Genomic DNA, 19,188 nt, shown 5'->3' on the forward strand with positions numbered 1-19,188 from the left:
AATATTCTTGCCTGGAGAATCCCAAAAACAGAGAAGCCTGGTGGGCTACTGTCCATGGGGTCGTAAAGAGCTAGACACAACTGAGTGACTAAGCACAAGCACAACAGGCTAATTGTTATATTTATTTATTAGGTTATATTTATTCTCTAACCTCTCCTTTCTGCCCCTAAATTCTGTAATTTGTATGTATGATTTTGGAGAAGGCAATGGCACCCCACTCCAGTACTCTTGCCTGGAAAATCCCATGGACTGAGGAGCCTTGTGGGCTGCAGTCCATGGGATCGCGAAGAGTTGGACATGACTGAGCAACTTCACTTTCCCTTTTCACTTTCATGCATTGGAGAAGGAAATGGCAGCCCACTCCATTGTTCTTGCCTGGAGAATCCCAGGGATGGGGGAGCCTGGTGGGCTGCAGGAGCCTGGTGGGCTGCCATCTATGGGGCCGCATAGAGTTGGACATGACTGAAGTGACTTAGCAGCATGTATGATTTTAATGATCAGGAAAGCAAACATTTTTGTCTTTTTCATTGGAATATAGTTGACAAAATATTATATTATTTCAGATATACAACTGAGTGATTCATTATTTTATAGATTATACTTCATTTAGGGTTATTATACATTATTGGATCTATTTCCTAGTATCCTAGGTTGTAGGTTTTTCCCTTTCAGCACTTTAGAAACATCATGCCACACTGTTGTGCCTAATTTCTGCAGAATAATCAACCAACAGCCTGATGTCTTTTTCCTTGTATGTGACTCATCATTTTCCCCTTGCTGTCTTTAGAATCCTCTCTTTATCTTTAACGTCTGCCTTTTTAATTTTGATGTGTCTTGGTCTGGGCCTCTTTGGTTTTATCTTACTTGGGGCTCTCTGTGCATCTTGCACCTGTATAGCTTTTCCCTTCTGCCGGTTCAGGATATTTTTAGCCATAATTTCATCAAATAGCTTTTCTGCCCCTTTCTCCCTCTCTCTCTCTCTCTCTCTCTCTCTCTCTCTCTCTCTCTCTCTCTCTTTCTTCTAGCACTCTTATCATGAGGATGTTAGTACACTTGATGTTGTCCAAGAGGCTTTTTAAATGGTTCTCTTTTTTAAAGTTTGTTTCCCTTTTTGCTGTTATTAATGCTAATGCTTGACTCACACAAATCTCTCTTCCAGGTCACTTATGAATTTTTCTGTAACACCTAATCTGCTATTAATTCCTTCTAGAGTGTTTTTTTAATCTGAGTTATTGCATTATTCAGTTTTGACTGGTTATTTTTAAAAATATTTTTTAGTTACTTGTTAACAGTCTCACTGTGTTCATTTACTCTTTTCCCTAGTTCAGCTAGCATTTGTATTACTTACACTTTGAATTCTGGTAAATTACTTTGGTAAGCAATATATCTGTTTTATTAGCTGATTTTGCAGGTGTTATTTTCTTATTCTTTCATTTGAAACAAATTCCTCTGTCTTTTCAATTTGTCTAACTTTCTCTATTTCTACAAAACTAGTTATCCATCCGTGTCTTGCAGGTGTGTCCTTGTATGGGCACTGCCCACTCTGCCCAGCATGGGCATCACGGGGAGATGAACTGGATCCAGAGGCACTGAGGGGGCATCTGTGGGCTTGGGGCACATGGGTTGCCCAGTAAACCAGCCCGATTCCTGGGCAGTGTCCTGTGCCCCCTCAGCCTATTCCAGGAGCAGGAGCGGGTATGTGTCTCAGGAGAGGAGTCAGGTCCCCGGGCCTCCTGTGGATCCCCCTGGACTCACAGCAGCTGCGGGGCTGAAACCTCCTGGGGTCATCCCAGGGCTGTGGTGCCCAGTGCGTGGTGTGCACGGGTCTCTCCAGGGAGGACCTCCAAGCCCGTGTCCCCAGTCCTCATCTGGGGCCCTCCCGGGGGCTCAGTCCTGATCTGACGGCTTCTCTTCCCTTCCCACCCAACTCCACGGGGACGGTTCTGTACAGCCTTGGAGTGGACGAGGCTTCCTGCTGGTGTTGTGTGTTTTCAGAAGATGTGACCCTGATGTGCTCCTGGGGGAGCTGAGCTCAGCACCCTCTTGCCCACCTGGAGCTCCTCCCCAGGACAATGTGTGACACTCACTGTGCACGCAGTGTGGCTCCTGTGATTGTTCAGGAAGAGTCAGTGCCAATTTATCTTCTTCCTTTCCTGGACCATGGTTTCCTCTTTCTTTTTTTCTTTCTTTCTCCTTCCTTCCTTTCTCTCTTTCTGTCCTGTGTGTGTGTGTTCCTGCATGTGTGTGTGTGTGTGTGTGTGTGTGTGTTCCTGCGTGTGTTCATAGTTGGGCACTTGAAACAACAGGCATGCACTCACTGCTGGTAGATTTGCTTCATGTCCTGACAGTCCTTCACTAGTTTGCTTGGCATACTCCTAGTCCTGGCATCAGCCCATAGGAAAACTGAGGACAACTAGGTTCATTTCTGAGTCATAATCTTGCCTGGCATATGTGAACCTTTTTTATTCTCCTGAATTTATGATTGTTTTTGAAGTGCCCTACTATCCCCCAAATGCACACTCCAGTTCTACTCAGAGTTTTACATGGTCTAGTCTATGTCTCCACTCTTATCCTTTGTCCCTGGCCCCACATATGTATAGTCTCCCTGCAGCTGTAATGAGATACTCTAGCTGCTCTTCAGTTTAAGCTTAGAATATTGAGTGAAACAGACACCAGTCTCCAGGCAGCCCCCAAGTAGGTTGGAACATTGCAGATAAGGTTTTCTGTGATCATTCTGGTTTGAGGGAGGCAACTGGGAGACTGCATTTCCCCAAGCAGAAGGAGGGTACAGGTGAGTAAACGTATGATGAAATTTCCTGCCATTCTGTCCTGAATTTTTCTTAATTGGGTGTTCATTTGTTGTTGTTGTTGTTTAGTCACTAAATTATGTCTGACTCTTTTGAGACCCTATGGACTAGCCCACCAGGTTCCACTGTCCATAGAATTCCCCAGGCAAGAATGCTGGAATGGGTTTTCATTTCCTTCTCCAGTATATCTTCCTGACCCAAGGATTGAACCTGTCTCTCCTGCATTGCAGGCAGATTCTTTACCACTCCATCACCTGGGAAGCTGGTTCATTTGTCACTCTAGGTGTTCCTCTGTTTCCCAGGGCTCCTATGAGGTTGTATAACTAGTTTATATCTAGTTTCTTTAATTTTCTTTATGCTTCCATGTGAAAATCCAGCAGTCATAGCTCACTCTTTAACTAACTTTACTTTCCATGTTAAATTTTAATTGGCTTCACAACATTCCATTGTAGCAATGTTTGATGATTTCCCTCACTCTTCCAGATATATTATAATTTAACTTGTTTACAGGTGTTCCTTTTATGAATAATGTTGAGCAATATAATAAATTATATAAAATATCATTTATGTCATGGCAATTTTAAAAGTTCTCTAACTAGCTGACTCATTAGAAAAGACCCTGATGCTGGGAAATATTGAAGGCAGGAAGAGAACAGGATGACAAAGGAAGAGATGGTTGAATGACATCGATAACTCAATGGACATGAATTTAAGCATGCTCCGGGAGATGGTGAAGGACAGAGAGGCCTGACGTGCTACAGTCCGTGGGGTTGGAGAGTCAGACATGACTGAGCAACTGAACAACAAAACTAGCTAAAAGATGTGAACAGAGAGTCTGTTAACATATTGCACACAGTAAAAACCATTAATAACTAACCTCTAATAAGACCTTTGCCAGAATGTATGATTTTCACATCATTTTCAGAATTTCACCCCCATCTATAAGCAAAATAATTTTGCTGGTAGGATATATAAAAAGGCAAATTTATATTCATTTGATGTTTTCATTCTTTATTAAGTGTTAGCATTTTGAGAAATCCTTAATAGTCATTACTTTAAATTCTGTGATTGTGTGTATAAGTATGTGTGTGTATGCACTGTAATATAGATAATTGTTTCAATTGATGTTTGCTCAAGATTGGGCTTCATAATCCAAAAATTTAAAAAATTGGTGTGTGTGATTTCTAGTCTACTGTGATTTATGTCAGAGAGTGTTTTGCCTATGTTCTCCTCTAGGAGTTTTATAGTTTCTGGTCTTACATTTAGATCTTTAATCCATTTTAAGTTTATTTTTGTGTATGGTGTTAGAAAGTGTTCTAGTTTCATTCGCTTACAAGTGGTTGACCAGTTTTCCCAGCACCACTTGTTAAAGAGGTTTTCTTTTTTCCATTGCATATTCTTGCCTCCTTTGTCGAAGATAAGGTGTCCATAGGTTCGTGGATTTATCTCTGGACTTTGTATTCTGTTCCATTAATCTATATTTCTGTCTTTGTGGTTAATAATTATTCAGCAAATCCCATGAAATAATTTACAATAATGTAAGTGGATCCAGAATTAAAAATTTATTTATAAAAAATAAAGTAATATTTTCCAAGAAATTAATGATTTATATCATTGTATAATGTGACTATTATTCTGATATAAAAGCAAACAAGTTAAATTAATACCCTTTGTTTATTTCTTACTCCATGGCTATTGGTTTAATCATACTCCTCCTACAGTGTATCTGCTAACACTGGACAGTGCAGCTGGGGCGTTACCTTCCTATTAATTATAACCTGTGAAGACAGAAGAAAATAATCAGAGTCTGCTTCCTCAGAGGAGCAATAGGCAATGAATCCCAAATACCAGAGGGTGAAGCTTAATGATGGCCACTTCATTCCTATCCTAGGATTTGGAACCTATGCACCTGAGGAGGTAAGAGTAGTGGTTGTGGGTTGACATAAATAGTAGTGGATGTGACATGAGTGTAAGGAACTTGGGTTGTCAAGCACTGAGCTCCTGTGTGACTCTGGGAGGATCACGTGGTTCCACTAACCAGGCTAGAACCAAGCCCTGTGAAAGGGGAGAGAGCATCCAGTCTCCACTCTCCATCAGGGTCTGAGGCTGTGCTCACCTGCAGATTTCTCTGGGTTCCCCTCCAGTTTCCTTCTCTTTTCCAGCTTGGCAGAAGAGGTGAGACTCAGCAGTCAAGAACACTGACTGTCAGCTGCTTTGCTTTGAGGGTGATTGTAATGGCCAGGTTTCTCTGTATATTTCATTAATTCCAGAACTGTTTCCTCCTTCCAAAAAGACATGACCCAGAGAAGTATTTGAGGTAAAAGTTCCTGAAGATGAAGTGACTGAAAACTAATGGGAGAAAATTGCTTTTCTACTGTGGAATACCTACTAGGTCACAGGGAAGAAACACTTCAACTGTGTTTTGCCCTGTACTTCTGTTTTTGTGTGGAAACTTCTAATGGAAAGTTCAGTGCCATTTGAGGAGACAAGCTATAGCCTTACAGGGAAAGGTTTCAAAGGCTTTTGTAATATATTTTTATCTAACTATGGTCTTCAGTGCTTGAGTGTAAGAGGGACAAAGAGGATAATTTACTAGACTGGAATCCAGAAAATTTGCTACCCATCTTGTCTTTAGAATATGTATTGAATAGTTGTATGACAAGGGGCTGGCCATTAAACTTTGAATATCACTTCTTTTATGTATGAAACAGAAGGAAATATTCAGAGAAATTTTGAAGACAGAAGTCAGGACTTTGTAGTGCAAACTAGGATGAGGAGAGGGAAGGGTTCAGCTATTACTGAAGCTCACTAATTCATTCCTCAGCACATCCCTGAATGACCCTGCATTTAAGGAAAGCCAGACCCAGACCCAACAGATGGAAGTTAGACAAGCACCTCCTTGAAAAAGAAAAGATTACAAGTCACATAAAAAGAAGCAAAATATTATTCAGGCTTATAAAAGAAATTATCCATCATTTGCAACCACATGGATGAACTTAGATAACATTAAGCTGAGTAAAATAAGTCAGACATAAAGAACAAACACTGCATGATCTCTCTCTGAGTACGATCTATAAAAAAAAGTTGAACTCATAGAAGCAGAGAGTAGAATCACAGTGACCAGGAGCTGGGGATAAAGTTGGGGAAAATGGAAAGATGCTGGTCAAATGGCAAAGGCCTTCAATTGTAAGATAAATAAGTCTGGAGACCTGATGTACAACACAGTGGCTACTGTTAATAATAATGGGTTGTATTCTTGAGATTTGCTAAGAGGGTAGACCTTAAAGGTCTCACAAACAAAAGTTAACTATGTGAGGTGATGGAACTGTTAACAAGCTTGGTTGTGATATTCATCATACAGGGAAAGAAATCAAAAGTGGTAGTCCATCAGTTGTGTCCAACTCTTTGTGAACCCAAGGACTATAACCTGCTAGGCTCCTCTCTCCATAGGATTTTCCAGACACAAATACTGGAGTGGGTTGCCATCCCCTTCTCTAAGGGATGTTCCTGACCCAGAGATCAAACCCACATCTCCTGCATTGCAGGCGAATTCTTTCCCATCTGAGCCACCAGGATAGGCATTTAAAAAAAATCACTTAGTACACTTTGAATAGATATAGTTTTTATTTTGTGTATTCTGCATGACTACATTGGTAGAGCACTCTTAGAAGATTTCACCTTGTTTCTTGTTGCTTTGTATCATGAACCTTTACCCTTATTGACTTTGCTTAAAATATCTCACTGTATAAATAATATGCATGGCTCAGATGGTAAAGAATCACTTGCAATTCAGGAGACACAGGTTTGATCCCTGTGTCAGGAAGATCCCCTGGAGAAGGGGATCTTCCTTGCCTGGAGAGTTCCATTGACAGAGGAGCCTAGTGGACTACAGTCCATGCATGAAGTCGCAAAGAGTTGGACACAACTGAACAACTAACACATTCACTTTTTTCACTTTTATGAGTTCCTCCAGCACATCACTGAACCTGGAGGTGGCCTTTGGGGTCCTCTGATGCCTTTGATCAACCACTGATCACCTGGGATTGAAGACTTCCTGGGTATTCATTTAATAACTTTACAGGAAATTTCAGGTAAACCATCATGGGTTCAACACCACACATGCAGAACTAACAAAAGCACAAAGAAACATTAAAGCTTTTGTTTGTTTCTTTTTCTTGGGAAAAATCAAAGCTTGTACATCAGCAGTTTCTTTATCATGTAAATATTCAACTACCACCTTTGTTGCTTATGTAGGTTCCTAAGAGTGAAGCTCTGGAGGTCACCCAATTGGCTATAGAGGTTGGGTTTCGCCATATTGACTGTGCTCATTTGTACCAAAATGAAGGACAAGTTGGACAAGCCATTCGGAGCAAGATTGCAGATGGCACTGTGAAGAGAGAAGATATATTCTACACTTCAAAGGTGCTGTGTGTTTGTGTGTGCACATGTATGCAAGTCATGGTGTGCAGGTAATAATTATGTAGTCAGATCAATAGCTGGTTGGTGAACACTGCTTATGGGTACAACTTTTTTCACACATATTTGTGTATTAAATCTGGTATCCAAAAAGAAAGTGAGAGTGATGATGGCTTTCTCATCATTGATTCAAATTTTAATTTTAAATTAAAGTCACTTTATTTTTCTGAGCCTAGACCAGAGCAGTGTGGTTTAGTATGGGCTAATGAATCAGACAGAAATAATTAGATTATAGCTTTTCTTATCATCTAGGGAACTTTCTAAATTTTCTTCAAATTCTAAATCTCGGTTCTTACTTCCATCTAAGAGGTGGAAATAGGAGACACTGTTTTTTATTATGTAAGATCTAACCAAATGTCTTGAATTATGTTCTGCACATAATATGTTCAAAACACTTCCTAAAGTTACATAAACAAAAAGATTCTAATTACTCCTAAGAGGACTGATTATTTAATAGAATTAGATTGACTTTGTGAACTGCTTTTAAACTTTATTAAACGTAATTCAGATGATGGCTTTATTAGCTATTTGATAATACTTTTTATTTCTTGGATCATTTTCTTCCATTGTGAATTATGTACTAGTGATAAATTCCATCAAATAACAAAGTTTACATGGGTTGGTTAGATAAAAAATGGAACTGAAAAAGAAACAGGGTGGTTTTCCTCTGTGATCATCCATTTCTAATCAGGAAAAATCTCTGATTTTTAGATGAAAACATAAAAACAAAGTTACCTACAATGTTAATTTCATGCAGCTCCCTTTCTTTAATCTCTGCAGCTTTGGTCCACTTTCCTTCAACCAGAGTTGGTCCGACCAGCCTTGGAAAAGTCACTGAAAAATCTTCAACTGGACTATGTCGATCTCTACATTATTCATTTTCCACTGGCTCTGAAGGTTGGCAATTTGTATGATTACAACTATTTTAATTCTTGTGTCAGAATGTCTATCAACCTGCATGGATGGTTGACTTCAGATTTTTCATAGTAGGATAGATACACTCTTCACCAGAGTAGAATTCCCAAACAATCATTTATGATTATCTTTTTATTGAGTTTTTTTAAATTTTTAATTTGTCATTCCTCCCAGAGAAAAAAGCTCAACAATCTCATGTTCTCTGCTCAAAAACTTGAGGGAATAGAAATAGATGAGTTCTGTACACAGTACTGAGTATGACTCTTGAGTCCCTTGGGGATTTTAAGAACACAGAGTTTGGTGCAGCTGTGGTGAGCATGACACTGCCTTACACTTGAACAAGATGAGTTTATCTCATCTTTCACCCTTTCAAGTTGAGCAGTTTTGATGGTGCTCTCTCTAGATGAGTCTAAACCTTTATTGGGATTTAGGAGACTTTGCCTACACTGTTGCCTGTCTTCATGATGAGGTCTGTGGACTGCACTTAGTCATTAAGAACTGTATTACTTAGAACTGCTTTTTAAAAAAATATTTATTTATTTTAATTGGAGGTTAATTACTTTACAATATTGTGATGGTTTTGTCATACATAAACATGAATAGGCCAAAGGTATACATGTGTCCCTCCCATTCTGAACCCCCCTCCCACCTCCCTCCCCAACCTATCCTTCTAGATTGTCCCAGAGTTCTAGGTTGATTTTAAGTTGCAGAAATCAACTCAAGCCAAGTCATCCTATGCAGAAGATTTTATTGGTTTATGTAGATGGCAAGGCCCAGGTATGGAAGATTTAAGGATTTGCAGTACTCTTCAGAAGTGTCTCCTTTCTCCCCCTACCACTTAACTTTCCATTACTCTTGGTTGGCTTTATTTTTATATCAATATTTTCCATCAGTGGTAAATTAACCTTGATTTGTTTAAGGCTTATGGTCATGAACATTTGAGAGCATGTCTGGATCTTTCACATCCCATATCAACCTAAGGAAAGTCTTGTTGGTTCATGTGTCTGCCCTAGGGCTATCAGATGCTCAGAGAGAAAAGAAACTCTATCACATCTAAGTCAAGATTGCAATTTTTATTCTTGAAATAAAGCCATGTAACATTGCCATTCTTTACATCAGTAACAATGAGTCCCCTTTAGGACCTAGGAAAATTCTATTTATTAAAACATATGGTAAGTGTAAGAGATCTGGAATGTTGTAAACCTATCTTATGGAGGTTAATGTCCTGGTCCTAGATGTGCCTGGCAGGCTGACTAAATGGAGAAATTATTTTGTGACATCTCTAAAATTACTGCTTCTATTCCAGCCAGGAGAGGAGCTTTTTCCAAAAGATGAAAATGGAAAAGTGATATATGACTCTGTAGATTTCTGCCGCACATGGGAGGTGAGTCCAGGAAGGAGAAAACCAGGGGAGGAGCCAGGAGACTGGGAACCTCCTTTCTTTCTTCTACCTGTGAGAATGGGCTGTGGACTATCAAACTCAGCAGTTCATGAATCTAAGGACTGGGATGTTGGGGTTGTGGGGAGAAAACCATTACTGAAATGTTCACAGGAAAGGACAGAATCTGGGATGGTGAAGCCAGGCATCTATTTCCTTCCATGTGATATGTCTTCTCCAGGGTTTTCTAAGGAGGAGATGGTTAATTCTTCTTCTTGTGTCATGACCTTCTTCTCCTTTTTTCTTTCTTAAAATCAATGTCAATTCTTGACATGAGACATTTTTTACAGATTTTTTTTTGAGCATTTATTCTTGATCTATCACTCATTTGAAATGACTGCTCACCACCCCCGCTCCCCAGGCCCTGGAGACATGTAAAGATGCAGGGCTGACCAAGTCCATCGGGGTGTCCAACTTCAACCACAAGCAGCTGGAGAAGATCCTGAACAAGCCGGGGCTCAAGTACAAGCCTGTCTGCAACCAGGTGAGTCTCCTCTCCCTCCTGCTCTTCAGAACCTCCTTCTTGGCCTGATGTCTGTCTGTCCTCCCCTCCTGTTCATCCAACCTTTGTGGACAGATGATTCTAGAGATCAGAGCCTCTGTCTGGATGGTGTGAATAGAACCCAAAAAGTATCTCTGTCTGATAAAGTCTGGGTGGAAAATCTGGGGATGGCTTCCTGCTAAAGTGTGGTGAGCACTGAGGGAAGGTACTGGAGGTGAAGGGGGTTAGACTAGTCCCCCAGAACTTAGAGGGAGGAGGTGTTTCCCTGAGCTGAAAGGATCTCCAGAAATCAGATGGTAAAAGTGCCTCAGAGGGAACTGTGTACAGAAGAAAGACCATTAAAACATAGAATAGGAAGTAAATAGAGATAAATCAGCTGAGACAAGTGTTAAGAGTTTGTGTGGGGTTTGGATACCCAAATCCTTAGTCTTAGTGTCTCTGTGCTTACAGGTCTTCAACAGGAAACATAGTACAGAAAAATTTACTGGAGGTTATGAAAATCATTCAGGTTATAGAGTGAAATCAGCATCTTACAGCAATACTAACAGTAGATGAAATAGTCAGGAACTAGAGCACACCCTGTGATTTACTCAGTCTTGATCTTTTTCTCCCATTGATGTCTATCATAAAATTAACTGTTTAAATACTTTTTTCTTTGTTTGATTCTGTACTCATATATTTTTGTTATATTTTTACTTTATTGCTGTAAGAAAAGTTAATATGATTCATTTAAAAACATTTTAAGTATATAACACTGCACAATACAATGTACTTTAACCTCATTGTATTGTATTGTATAATACAATAATTTTAAGCATAGGGATAAAGCTGTACAGTAAGTCTCTAGAATTTATTCATCTTGTATAATTGAGATTTTGTACCTATGAATAACAAATACTGATCTCTCCCTACTCCCCCCCCCACCTCCCCATGGTGACCATCACATTAGTCTTTAATTCTGTGAGTTTGACCAATTTAGGTATTAATATCTGTCTTTCTGCAACTGTTGTATTTCATATAAAGTAATGTCCACAAGCTCCCCTGGTGGTGCACTGTAAAGAATCTGCCTGCCAACGCAGGAGACTGTGGTTCAATCCCTGGGTTAGTAATATGCCCTGGAGAAGGAAATGGCAACCCACTCCAGTATTCTTGCCTGGGAAGTCCATGGGGCCACTAAGGAATCAAACATGACTTAATGACTAAATAACAACAACAGTGTCTATAAGATACAACTTGAAGTCAAGGAGTAAGAGTCTTCTACAGAAAATGTAGCTTGTAAAACTCAGAAAACGTGTGTGTGTGTGTGTGTGTGTGTGTGTGTGTGTGTGTGTGTGTGTATATACACTAGGTTTCCCTAGTAGCTCAGTTGGTAAAGAATCCTCCTGGCAAAGCAGGAGACACTGGTTTGATTCCTGGATAGGAAAGATCCCCTGGAGAAGGGGATAGGCTACCCACTCCAATATTCTTGGGCTTCCCTAGTGGCTCAGATGGTAAAGAATCTGCCTGCAAGTGGGAGACCCAGGTTTGATCCCTGGGTTGGGAAGAACCCTTGGAGGAGGGCATGGAAACCCACTCCAGTATTCTTGTCTGGAGAATCCCCATGGACAGAGGATCCTGGCAAGTTACAGTCCATGGGGTCACAAGGAGTTGGACATGACTGAACAGCTAAGCACAGCACAGCATATATGTATAATCAATATTCTAAATTAAAAATGCTTCAAAACTATTGTGACTTTAGCATTAATTTTGCCTCCAAGTTTTCATTGTGAAAATTTTCAGATATTAGAAAAGTTAAGGGTACGATCAAGGACACCCATATTTTCCCTCTTGTATGCAAAATGTTTCACATTTTGCCACATTGGCAAATGTGTATGTGGGTGTGTGTATATATATATATATTTACATGTGTAATATTAGGTGGAACTGATCTCATTGTGGCTCACATGTCACTGTGAGTCATATATATCAAGCTCTTTTAACCTGTCATGGTTATTCAATTATATTTTTTAACCATGATATCCAAACAGTTTTTCAACAAATATAATAGATTTATCAGACTATCATCTTGTATTATTAATTTGCTTCTCAATTCCTGTAAACAGATAGATCTGAACTCCTTACTTATGCTCATAAATTTATACATTTTGGGACTGTGTCCTTTGCATGCTGTGCCCCTCAATTGGCACCCAGTAGGAAGCACATGATCATCGGCTGTCCCACTGTGATGATGGCATTTTTGTTCTCCTAGTAAAGTTACTGGCAGCTAGATTTTTAATTTGGAAATGCGTATATCCCATGTTGAAATTACCTAATCATCTACTAGATAATAACTGTCATCAGAGGAAGTTCATTTTCCCCCAAATTTTCATATAATGGTTGAAAATCCATCAGTAATGTTCACCTGAATTAATTATTTCATTGGGACAGTTTTCAATATTTTCAATGTAAGCACTTTTTAATCTTCTTACCTGACACTTTATTGTAAAAATAGAATTCCCTCATTAAGTCAGGATAAAATACACCTATTCCTATAAGGCAAGGTGAAAACTTCCCTTCTTCCCTTTAACTGTCAGTTTCTGAGAAAGGAGTTTTCATAATAATCATCCGTAGAGGGAAACATTTTTGCTCTTTTTCTCTCTCTCTCAGGGATTTTTGTTGACTTTGTGTGCTACATTTGCTCTCATTCATGATTCCCTTTGGTGTTAAAATCTACTCAGATGTTACCATGGGAACCCATCAATCTGGTTCTTTTGTCCTGCAGACATGTATCTTGGAGCAAATTCTTGCATTTTGCAAGACTTGATGTACCAGACTCAAACAGTTGTTTTCTTGTCCCAGATCTGGAGTTAGGTGTGTCCCCTGGTAGTGTATTTAGTAACTGAGTTCTGGTCCCTAGAGTTGTTTGTTCTCAGGAATGTTACTTTTTCTGTTTTGGGGAATAGAGATATAATATGTATTTCTTTAAAAAATTACTTGATATTGATATTTTCAGTTCCAATTTAGTGTTCCATAGTTTAGTTTTTCTTTAGATGTTTTAAACTTTTTGCCTTTCTCTGTCATGTTGATATCACTTTCCTATATAACCTGACACTCTTCTATGTTCACATTCTATAGGTGGAATGTCACCCTTATCTCAATCAGAACAAACTGTTGGAGTTCTGCAAGTCACATGATATTGTTCTTGTTGCCTATGGTGCTCTGGGATCCCAACGATTGAAAAATTGGTAAGGAATGCTAATGAAGACAACAGAGAGTTTACCTAAAATTCAATTTTTCATGGAATATGTTTTGTTATGTTGTACTCAGTGCTCTCAACTGGCAGGGGGTAGAGAGAGGAAACGAAAGAGCCTTCTCTTTTGTCTTCTCATCACTCAGCCAATTATTTTTCACATTATATGTGTCTTTTTGTAGATTAATCAATAACAAGTGACTGCATTAAAATCTATATATAATCCCCCAGTTGAGATCTAAGACATAAGCTTAAGTCATGATTCACTTACTTATTAACTAATGAACACATTGCTAGTAAAAGACTCTCTGAGCTTCCCTTACCTTATGTCTAAAGTCAGGATAATAAACCTAACAGGTCAATGATGATCAAAAAAAATTACAATTTGAACCATTTTTGTAAACATCTGTACAAGTACTGCACACTGTAAATAGTGATGAAAAGAATAGTTACTATGAGACTACTCAATTTTTATCAATATTGAGAAAGTTAAGCTAAAAAGTATCCCAGTCTTTTCCTTCTCCTTTTATGCTCTTGTACTTTGGGGCTATGATTGGAGAGGAAAAACAACCCCTGAGATGTACAAGAACAAAACCACAGCTGTGGAAGCTGTGATCTCAACTCAGCATACACCCAGGTGACCAGGAGAGCCTTGTAAACACAGATTGGGAGGTGACAGAGTCAAGTTTCTGATTCAGTTTGTCTGCAGTTAAGCCATGGGGTTTGTATTTCTAACAAGACTCCAGGTGAAACTGATGCTGCTGGTCCCTGGACCACACTTTGAGAAGCACTGGTCTAGAGTGGACCTACTTGTTCTGTTTGAGAAGCCTCTTAGAAACTGAGTACTCACTCTCAGCTCCTCAGGATTTCTTAATTTCTTTCCAGGGTGAACCCGAACTACCCTATTCTTTTGGAGGACCCGGTTCTTTGTGCCATTGCCAAAAAGCACAAGCAAACCCCAGCTCTGGTTGCCCTTCGCTACCAGATACAACGTGGGGTTGTGGTTCTAGCCAAGAGTTACAACAGGAAGAGGATCAAAGAGAACATGCAGGTGATGAGTGGGGCTGTAGGCAGAGGGCTCCTAAGGAATATCCTTCACAAGGGTCATTTTTGTCCAGCTGTCAGACTATTTTTGAATCAAAATGAGTTACCTGTTCTTTCCTGTGCATGAATGCCTTGTGTGTATTTCCAGTGGTTTTCTCCTCCTGATGTGGCAACAGGAGAGGTGGCGTGGCTAGAGAGGGTTAAGGTTGGACAGAAAATAGAGATTTTAGATCCAACATTACATCTGCAACTTATTCTGTCACTTCGTGCAAATGACATCTTATTTTCTTTGTTTTTAATTGACAAAATTTCATTATGTGATTTTCTTAAACTGTTTAGGCCGCTCTAACAAAATACTACAGATTGAGTGGCTTAGAAAAAAAATTGAAATTTATTCCTCACGGTTCTAAAGCTGAAAGACTGGAGTCAGGGTGCCTGGATGATCAGGTGAGGGCTCTCCTCCAGGTCACAGGCTTCTCCTTGTGTCTTAACACGGTGGAGGGGGCAACAGAGCTCTCTCAAGTCTCTTATATGAATATGATACTGTTCAACTCTGTTCGTAAACACTCCACTATCATGATCTAATCACCCCTCAAAAGCTCCATTTCTAGCACCATCACAGTGGGGGTAAGGTTAACAACATGTGAATTTGGGGACACGCGAGTGAGAGCAGTCATCCTGAACCAATTCATCATGGTTTTATTTTACACTTCTCTGAATATTAATGTAGTTTCATTTTCATGCATTTCAGTTTCTGCCTTTGTAAAGTTCCTATTCATGATTTTGTACAGTTTTATTAGATTGTACTTCTTTTTATTTTTATATTATATAATTAGCCATAGCTGTACAGGAAATCTCCCCCATTTAGGGGTTCAAGGCAGAGATCGTTTATGCATCTCTTGATTCTGTGGTTTCACAACCAACCTGCACTCAGCTAAGCTGTTGTGTTTTTGGCTGAGCTCTTTTGGGCATTTGTAGTTCAGTGCAGAGCAGCTCAGCAGTTCTGCTTTAGCAGGTGGATGAGGCTATTGTCACAGGAGACTGCATGCTTCTCTGTATATTTTTTCATATATATTTGGCTAGACTGTTGTCAATCTACTTGGTCTTTATCTCATCACAGCGTTATTAACCCCAGTAAGTGAGTGGGGAAAAATCCTCTTCCCGTCTGGGCTCAGATCTGACTCACCACTTCTGGGAAATATCACTGTCCAGTGGAAGTTACAGGTCAAACTGAGTCAAGGGTAAGGGAAATGTTCCCTGATAAACTGGCTTTTTGTTTCCACTCAAATCTCAATCTGTAACACACTTAAACTGATTTTTGAATATGACATGAAAAGGTATATACATATAGTTAAACAGAAATCTGTCCATATTTTCCCACAGATTTTCACTGTCAACTCTGTCATGTATCAAATGTCCATAAGTACATTTCTGGCCTCTCTCTGTTCTATTTAACTATTTACTTCTCTGTACTACTTTATTATAGTGAAAAATAATCTTTCTTTAAATAACATTATTTTTTTTTTCCTTTAAGTATGTCTTCACTGCTCTTGACTAGCTGTTCTTTTACATAAATTTTAGTACCAATCTACCAACTTCCACAAACGAATAACTATTTAAGACTTTGGTTCACATTGCACTTCTCACTTTGGAGAAAACTGATTTCTATACAAAACTGACATTTCCATTTTGTGACTATGATATGCATTTCTAATTATTTAAGTATCCTTTAATATTTTAAATGCATTTCACAACTTTCTCACAGAGACATATACATAATCAACACCTTAGATTTATTCATAGGTAATGAGTAAGTTTGTTATCAGATTCTTGATTAGGTTTTCACAGGGGGATCCTCGTTTCCATACTTGTTTAAGCTCTATGCTGGGTCATATTTTAGGGGATGTTGAGAAGGAAAAAACAGTCTAGTGTTCAGTCAAGTGCACGTATTTTGTCCAGGTTGTCCAACAGTGCCTTTGTTTGCAAAAAAGTTGATTTTTGTTTGCTTGTCTTCTGTCAAAAGAAATTCACATAGAAAGATAAGGGATTGATGCCTTGCAACCTGTGTGTGTGTGTCTGTCTGAGAACTGGAGCAGGAAAGTAGAGGGTATAGAAAGGAGAAGTGAGAACTCTGCAGAGGGTCCCACTTGGAAGCTGAAGACAGACATGGCTTCCCTGTCTCCTCGTCTTGTCTCCATCCAGCTGGAAAGTTCCCCAGTCCCCAGGGGGAGGCCAGCTCCTTGGGAGAGAAGTCATTGTGATTCCTCCTTTATTCCAGGTTCTTGACTTTGAATTGACTCCGGAAGACATGAAAGCAATTGATGGCCTCAACAGTAACATACGATATTATGATTTAGTCTTGTAAGTGACTTGTGTATATTTCACACATACACTGCTTTCTGTAGCAGGCAGGTCAGCAGGGGAACTAAGCTTTTTAAAAGCTTAATTCTCAGAAGACAGTTCTGGTTTCCAGAGTAGCTGTAAAACTGAGGCTTCCTGCAGACCTCAGACCAAAGGTTTCCTTCAGGGCTCCATCTCTGACCAACAGAAATGTGACTGGGGCCCAGAACAGCCCATAAGTAAAATCCCTAGATTTGACATGGTGGTGAATTCACTACTTTGTGCTCCTAATCCCTGTGCCTGATGTACCTCCTCTCAGGGCCCAGGAATCCAGTAGACACAAAGGGGACAGTGGCTGCAGCCCACTATTCTTTTAGGGACCTGTGAACATATTTTATCTTTAAACTTTTTATAAAATTGGGAGGAAATGATTAATAATGACTATGTAATAATGAATCCAACTTGGACTACATTTGTGTTTATCCTAACACAATTGTAAAATATATTGTTGATATTTTTTATGGAGGAAAGTCTCATGAAAGGCAAAATGCATCAGTAGTGAGAGATCACATGGCCCGGCCTCCACCCCCTTCCCTAAGTGTCTGGTGAATTTTCTCCCTAATGGGCCTTTCTTAACCAGACACCATCCATTTCTTTCAAATAGATCTCTTCATTGACCTTTTCCCCCTATTACAAATCCCATGTCCTCATCCTTATAATCTCACAAAACTGAGTTACAAGGAGATCATGAGCTTAACTGATCCTCCAGTGAGTGATGGCCATGTCCTTAGCAGGACACACCCAGGTAAGATCTTCTGGGTCTCTCTGGTTTCTTGAGTCAAGACTTACTCCAGTGTTGCCTTTGTTCATCAGGGATCATCCCCTAGGGAACCCCTAACTCCTTGACTTTGACTTAGTCACTAACATGAAATTCCAGCTGCCTAATTACTGCAGGAGGATGTCAGGATTGAAGAGAAAGAAGGCTAATCAAACAGAGAAATTAGAAGAGAGTTTAGAGAGAAGGTAATGCAAATTATTAGTAAAGGGAAGATTTAGTTTTAAATGAAAGATGTCAAAACTTTGTCTCCTGTTTCTAAAGCTATATCATGATTTCTGAAAAAAAGATATTACAAATAAAACAAAAAGATGGAAATTTACTTTTCTGTACTCAAAAACTTTTCAGTATACTTCTCTGTTCACCTTCCTCAGGCTGTCAGTGCCTGGACTTACTCATGTTAATGGGCTTAGGTCAAAATCATAACTCTTGGCATATGGAATCACTCAGAATGTACTCTTTAATGAAATAAATGGAAAGGAATGAATTTAGGAAGAAAAGTAAAAACATAGGGGAAAAGGAAAGCATCAGTAATACTAACTATTAATTAACCACTGTTTTAATCTGTTGTAAATTAAGAAAATAGTCATCTCACTTTATCAGTATTGTTGCTTATGTGTCCACGACATCTCAAGAGATCAGAAGTGTCTTAATGGAATGCCCTCTATTTTGGGGGGTGCTCAGTACTTACTTGTTGAATGGATGTGTTAAAAAGATCTGCACAGTTGTTACTGAGATCATCATCATCACACCCAGGACCAAATGTTCCACCTGGGGCTGAAATGACCTTAATGTTTTAGCTGTAGATCTCAGACCTTCTTACAAACTGTAATTCCAATCAAGGTAAATATCACTGTGATGTTTATATTGCTTATGACTGTGAGAATCAGGCATGCAGGCACCATTCACACGTGGACTGGGTGCCTGGGGTAGAAGGTGGGATGTGGTTGTAGACTGAGATGTTTAGGCCATCCTGGCTATATCCACAGAGAAACACTCTCCTTGGCCATGTGATACAGAATTAATAAATTAACATCCCTCTTTCTCTTTCAGCCTTGCTGATCACCCTGACTATCCATTTTCTGAAGAATACTGATTGTGAGCAATCCATCATGGTTCTATCAGAATTTACTGATTATTGGGGTGTGGAGAGAATTGTTATGATTGGTGGAGCTAATTAAAAGCTGTGTCTCTAGTTTAAGCCTTCTTGCTTTTTGTGTATGTGAAATAATAAAGACTTCAAAATGAGGATACTTGGGAGGGGATTAAAAGGCAGAGTTGGAGACTTCCCTGGTGGTCCAGTGGTTAAGAATCCATGCTTCCACTGCAGGGGGCATAGATTTGATCCCTAGCTGTTTAACTAGATTCCCCAAGCTGAGCTGTGCAACAAAAAAAGAAAAAAAAATACCACTATATATAGAGTAACTCTTGCTGCAAAAAATTTGAAGAGTAGCAGAAGAGTATTGGCTCTTCTACATATGAGGCCATCAAGAAAGAACCTCACTGAGTATAACTGGCAGGTAGGAGAAGAAATCTAGTCAGGACCCACACCCGCAGCAGGTGACACAGAAGAGGAGAAGTACCAACAGGCTCAGAGACTGT

The 19,188-nt window shown here is 39.4% G+C and overlaps 1 protein-coding gene across 1 annotated transcript; it reads left to right on the forward strand.

Moving 5' to 3' along the window:
* Positions 1 to 4,625: 4,625 nt before the first annotated feature.
* On the forward strand, positions 4,626 to 18,781 carry LOC110142563 (dihydrodiol dehydrogenase 3-like). The gene is made up of 9 exons (XM_020901806.2): positions 4,626 to 4,724; positions 7,062 to 7,229; positions 8,064 to 8,180; positions 9,505 to 9,582; positions 9,998 to 10,120; positions 13,253 to 13,362; positions 14,253 to 14,418; positions 16,690 to 16,772; positions 18,640 to 18,781. Exons 1-9 carry the CDS (start codon positions 4,641 to 4,643, stop codon positions 18,680 to 18,682), a joined length of 972 nt encoding a protein of 323 aa, XP_020757465.1. The 5' UTR covers positions 4,626 to 4,640; the 3' UTR covers positions 18,683 to 18,781.
* The last annotated feature ends 407 nt before the right edge of the window (positions 18,782 to 19,188 follow it).

The sequence above is a fragment of the Odocoileus virginianus genome, chromosome 9, assembly GCF_023699985.2.
Source record: "Odocoileus virginianus isolate 20LAN1187 ecotype Illinois chromosome 9, Ovbor_1.2, whole genome shotgun sequence".
In the NCBI taxonomy this organism is placed as follows: Eukaryota; Metazoa; Chordata; class Mammalia; order Artiodactyla; family Cervidae; genus Odocoileus; species Odocoileus virginianus.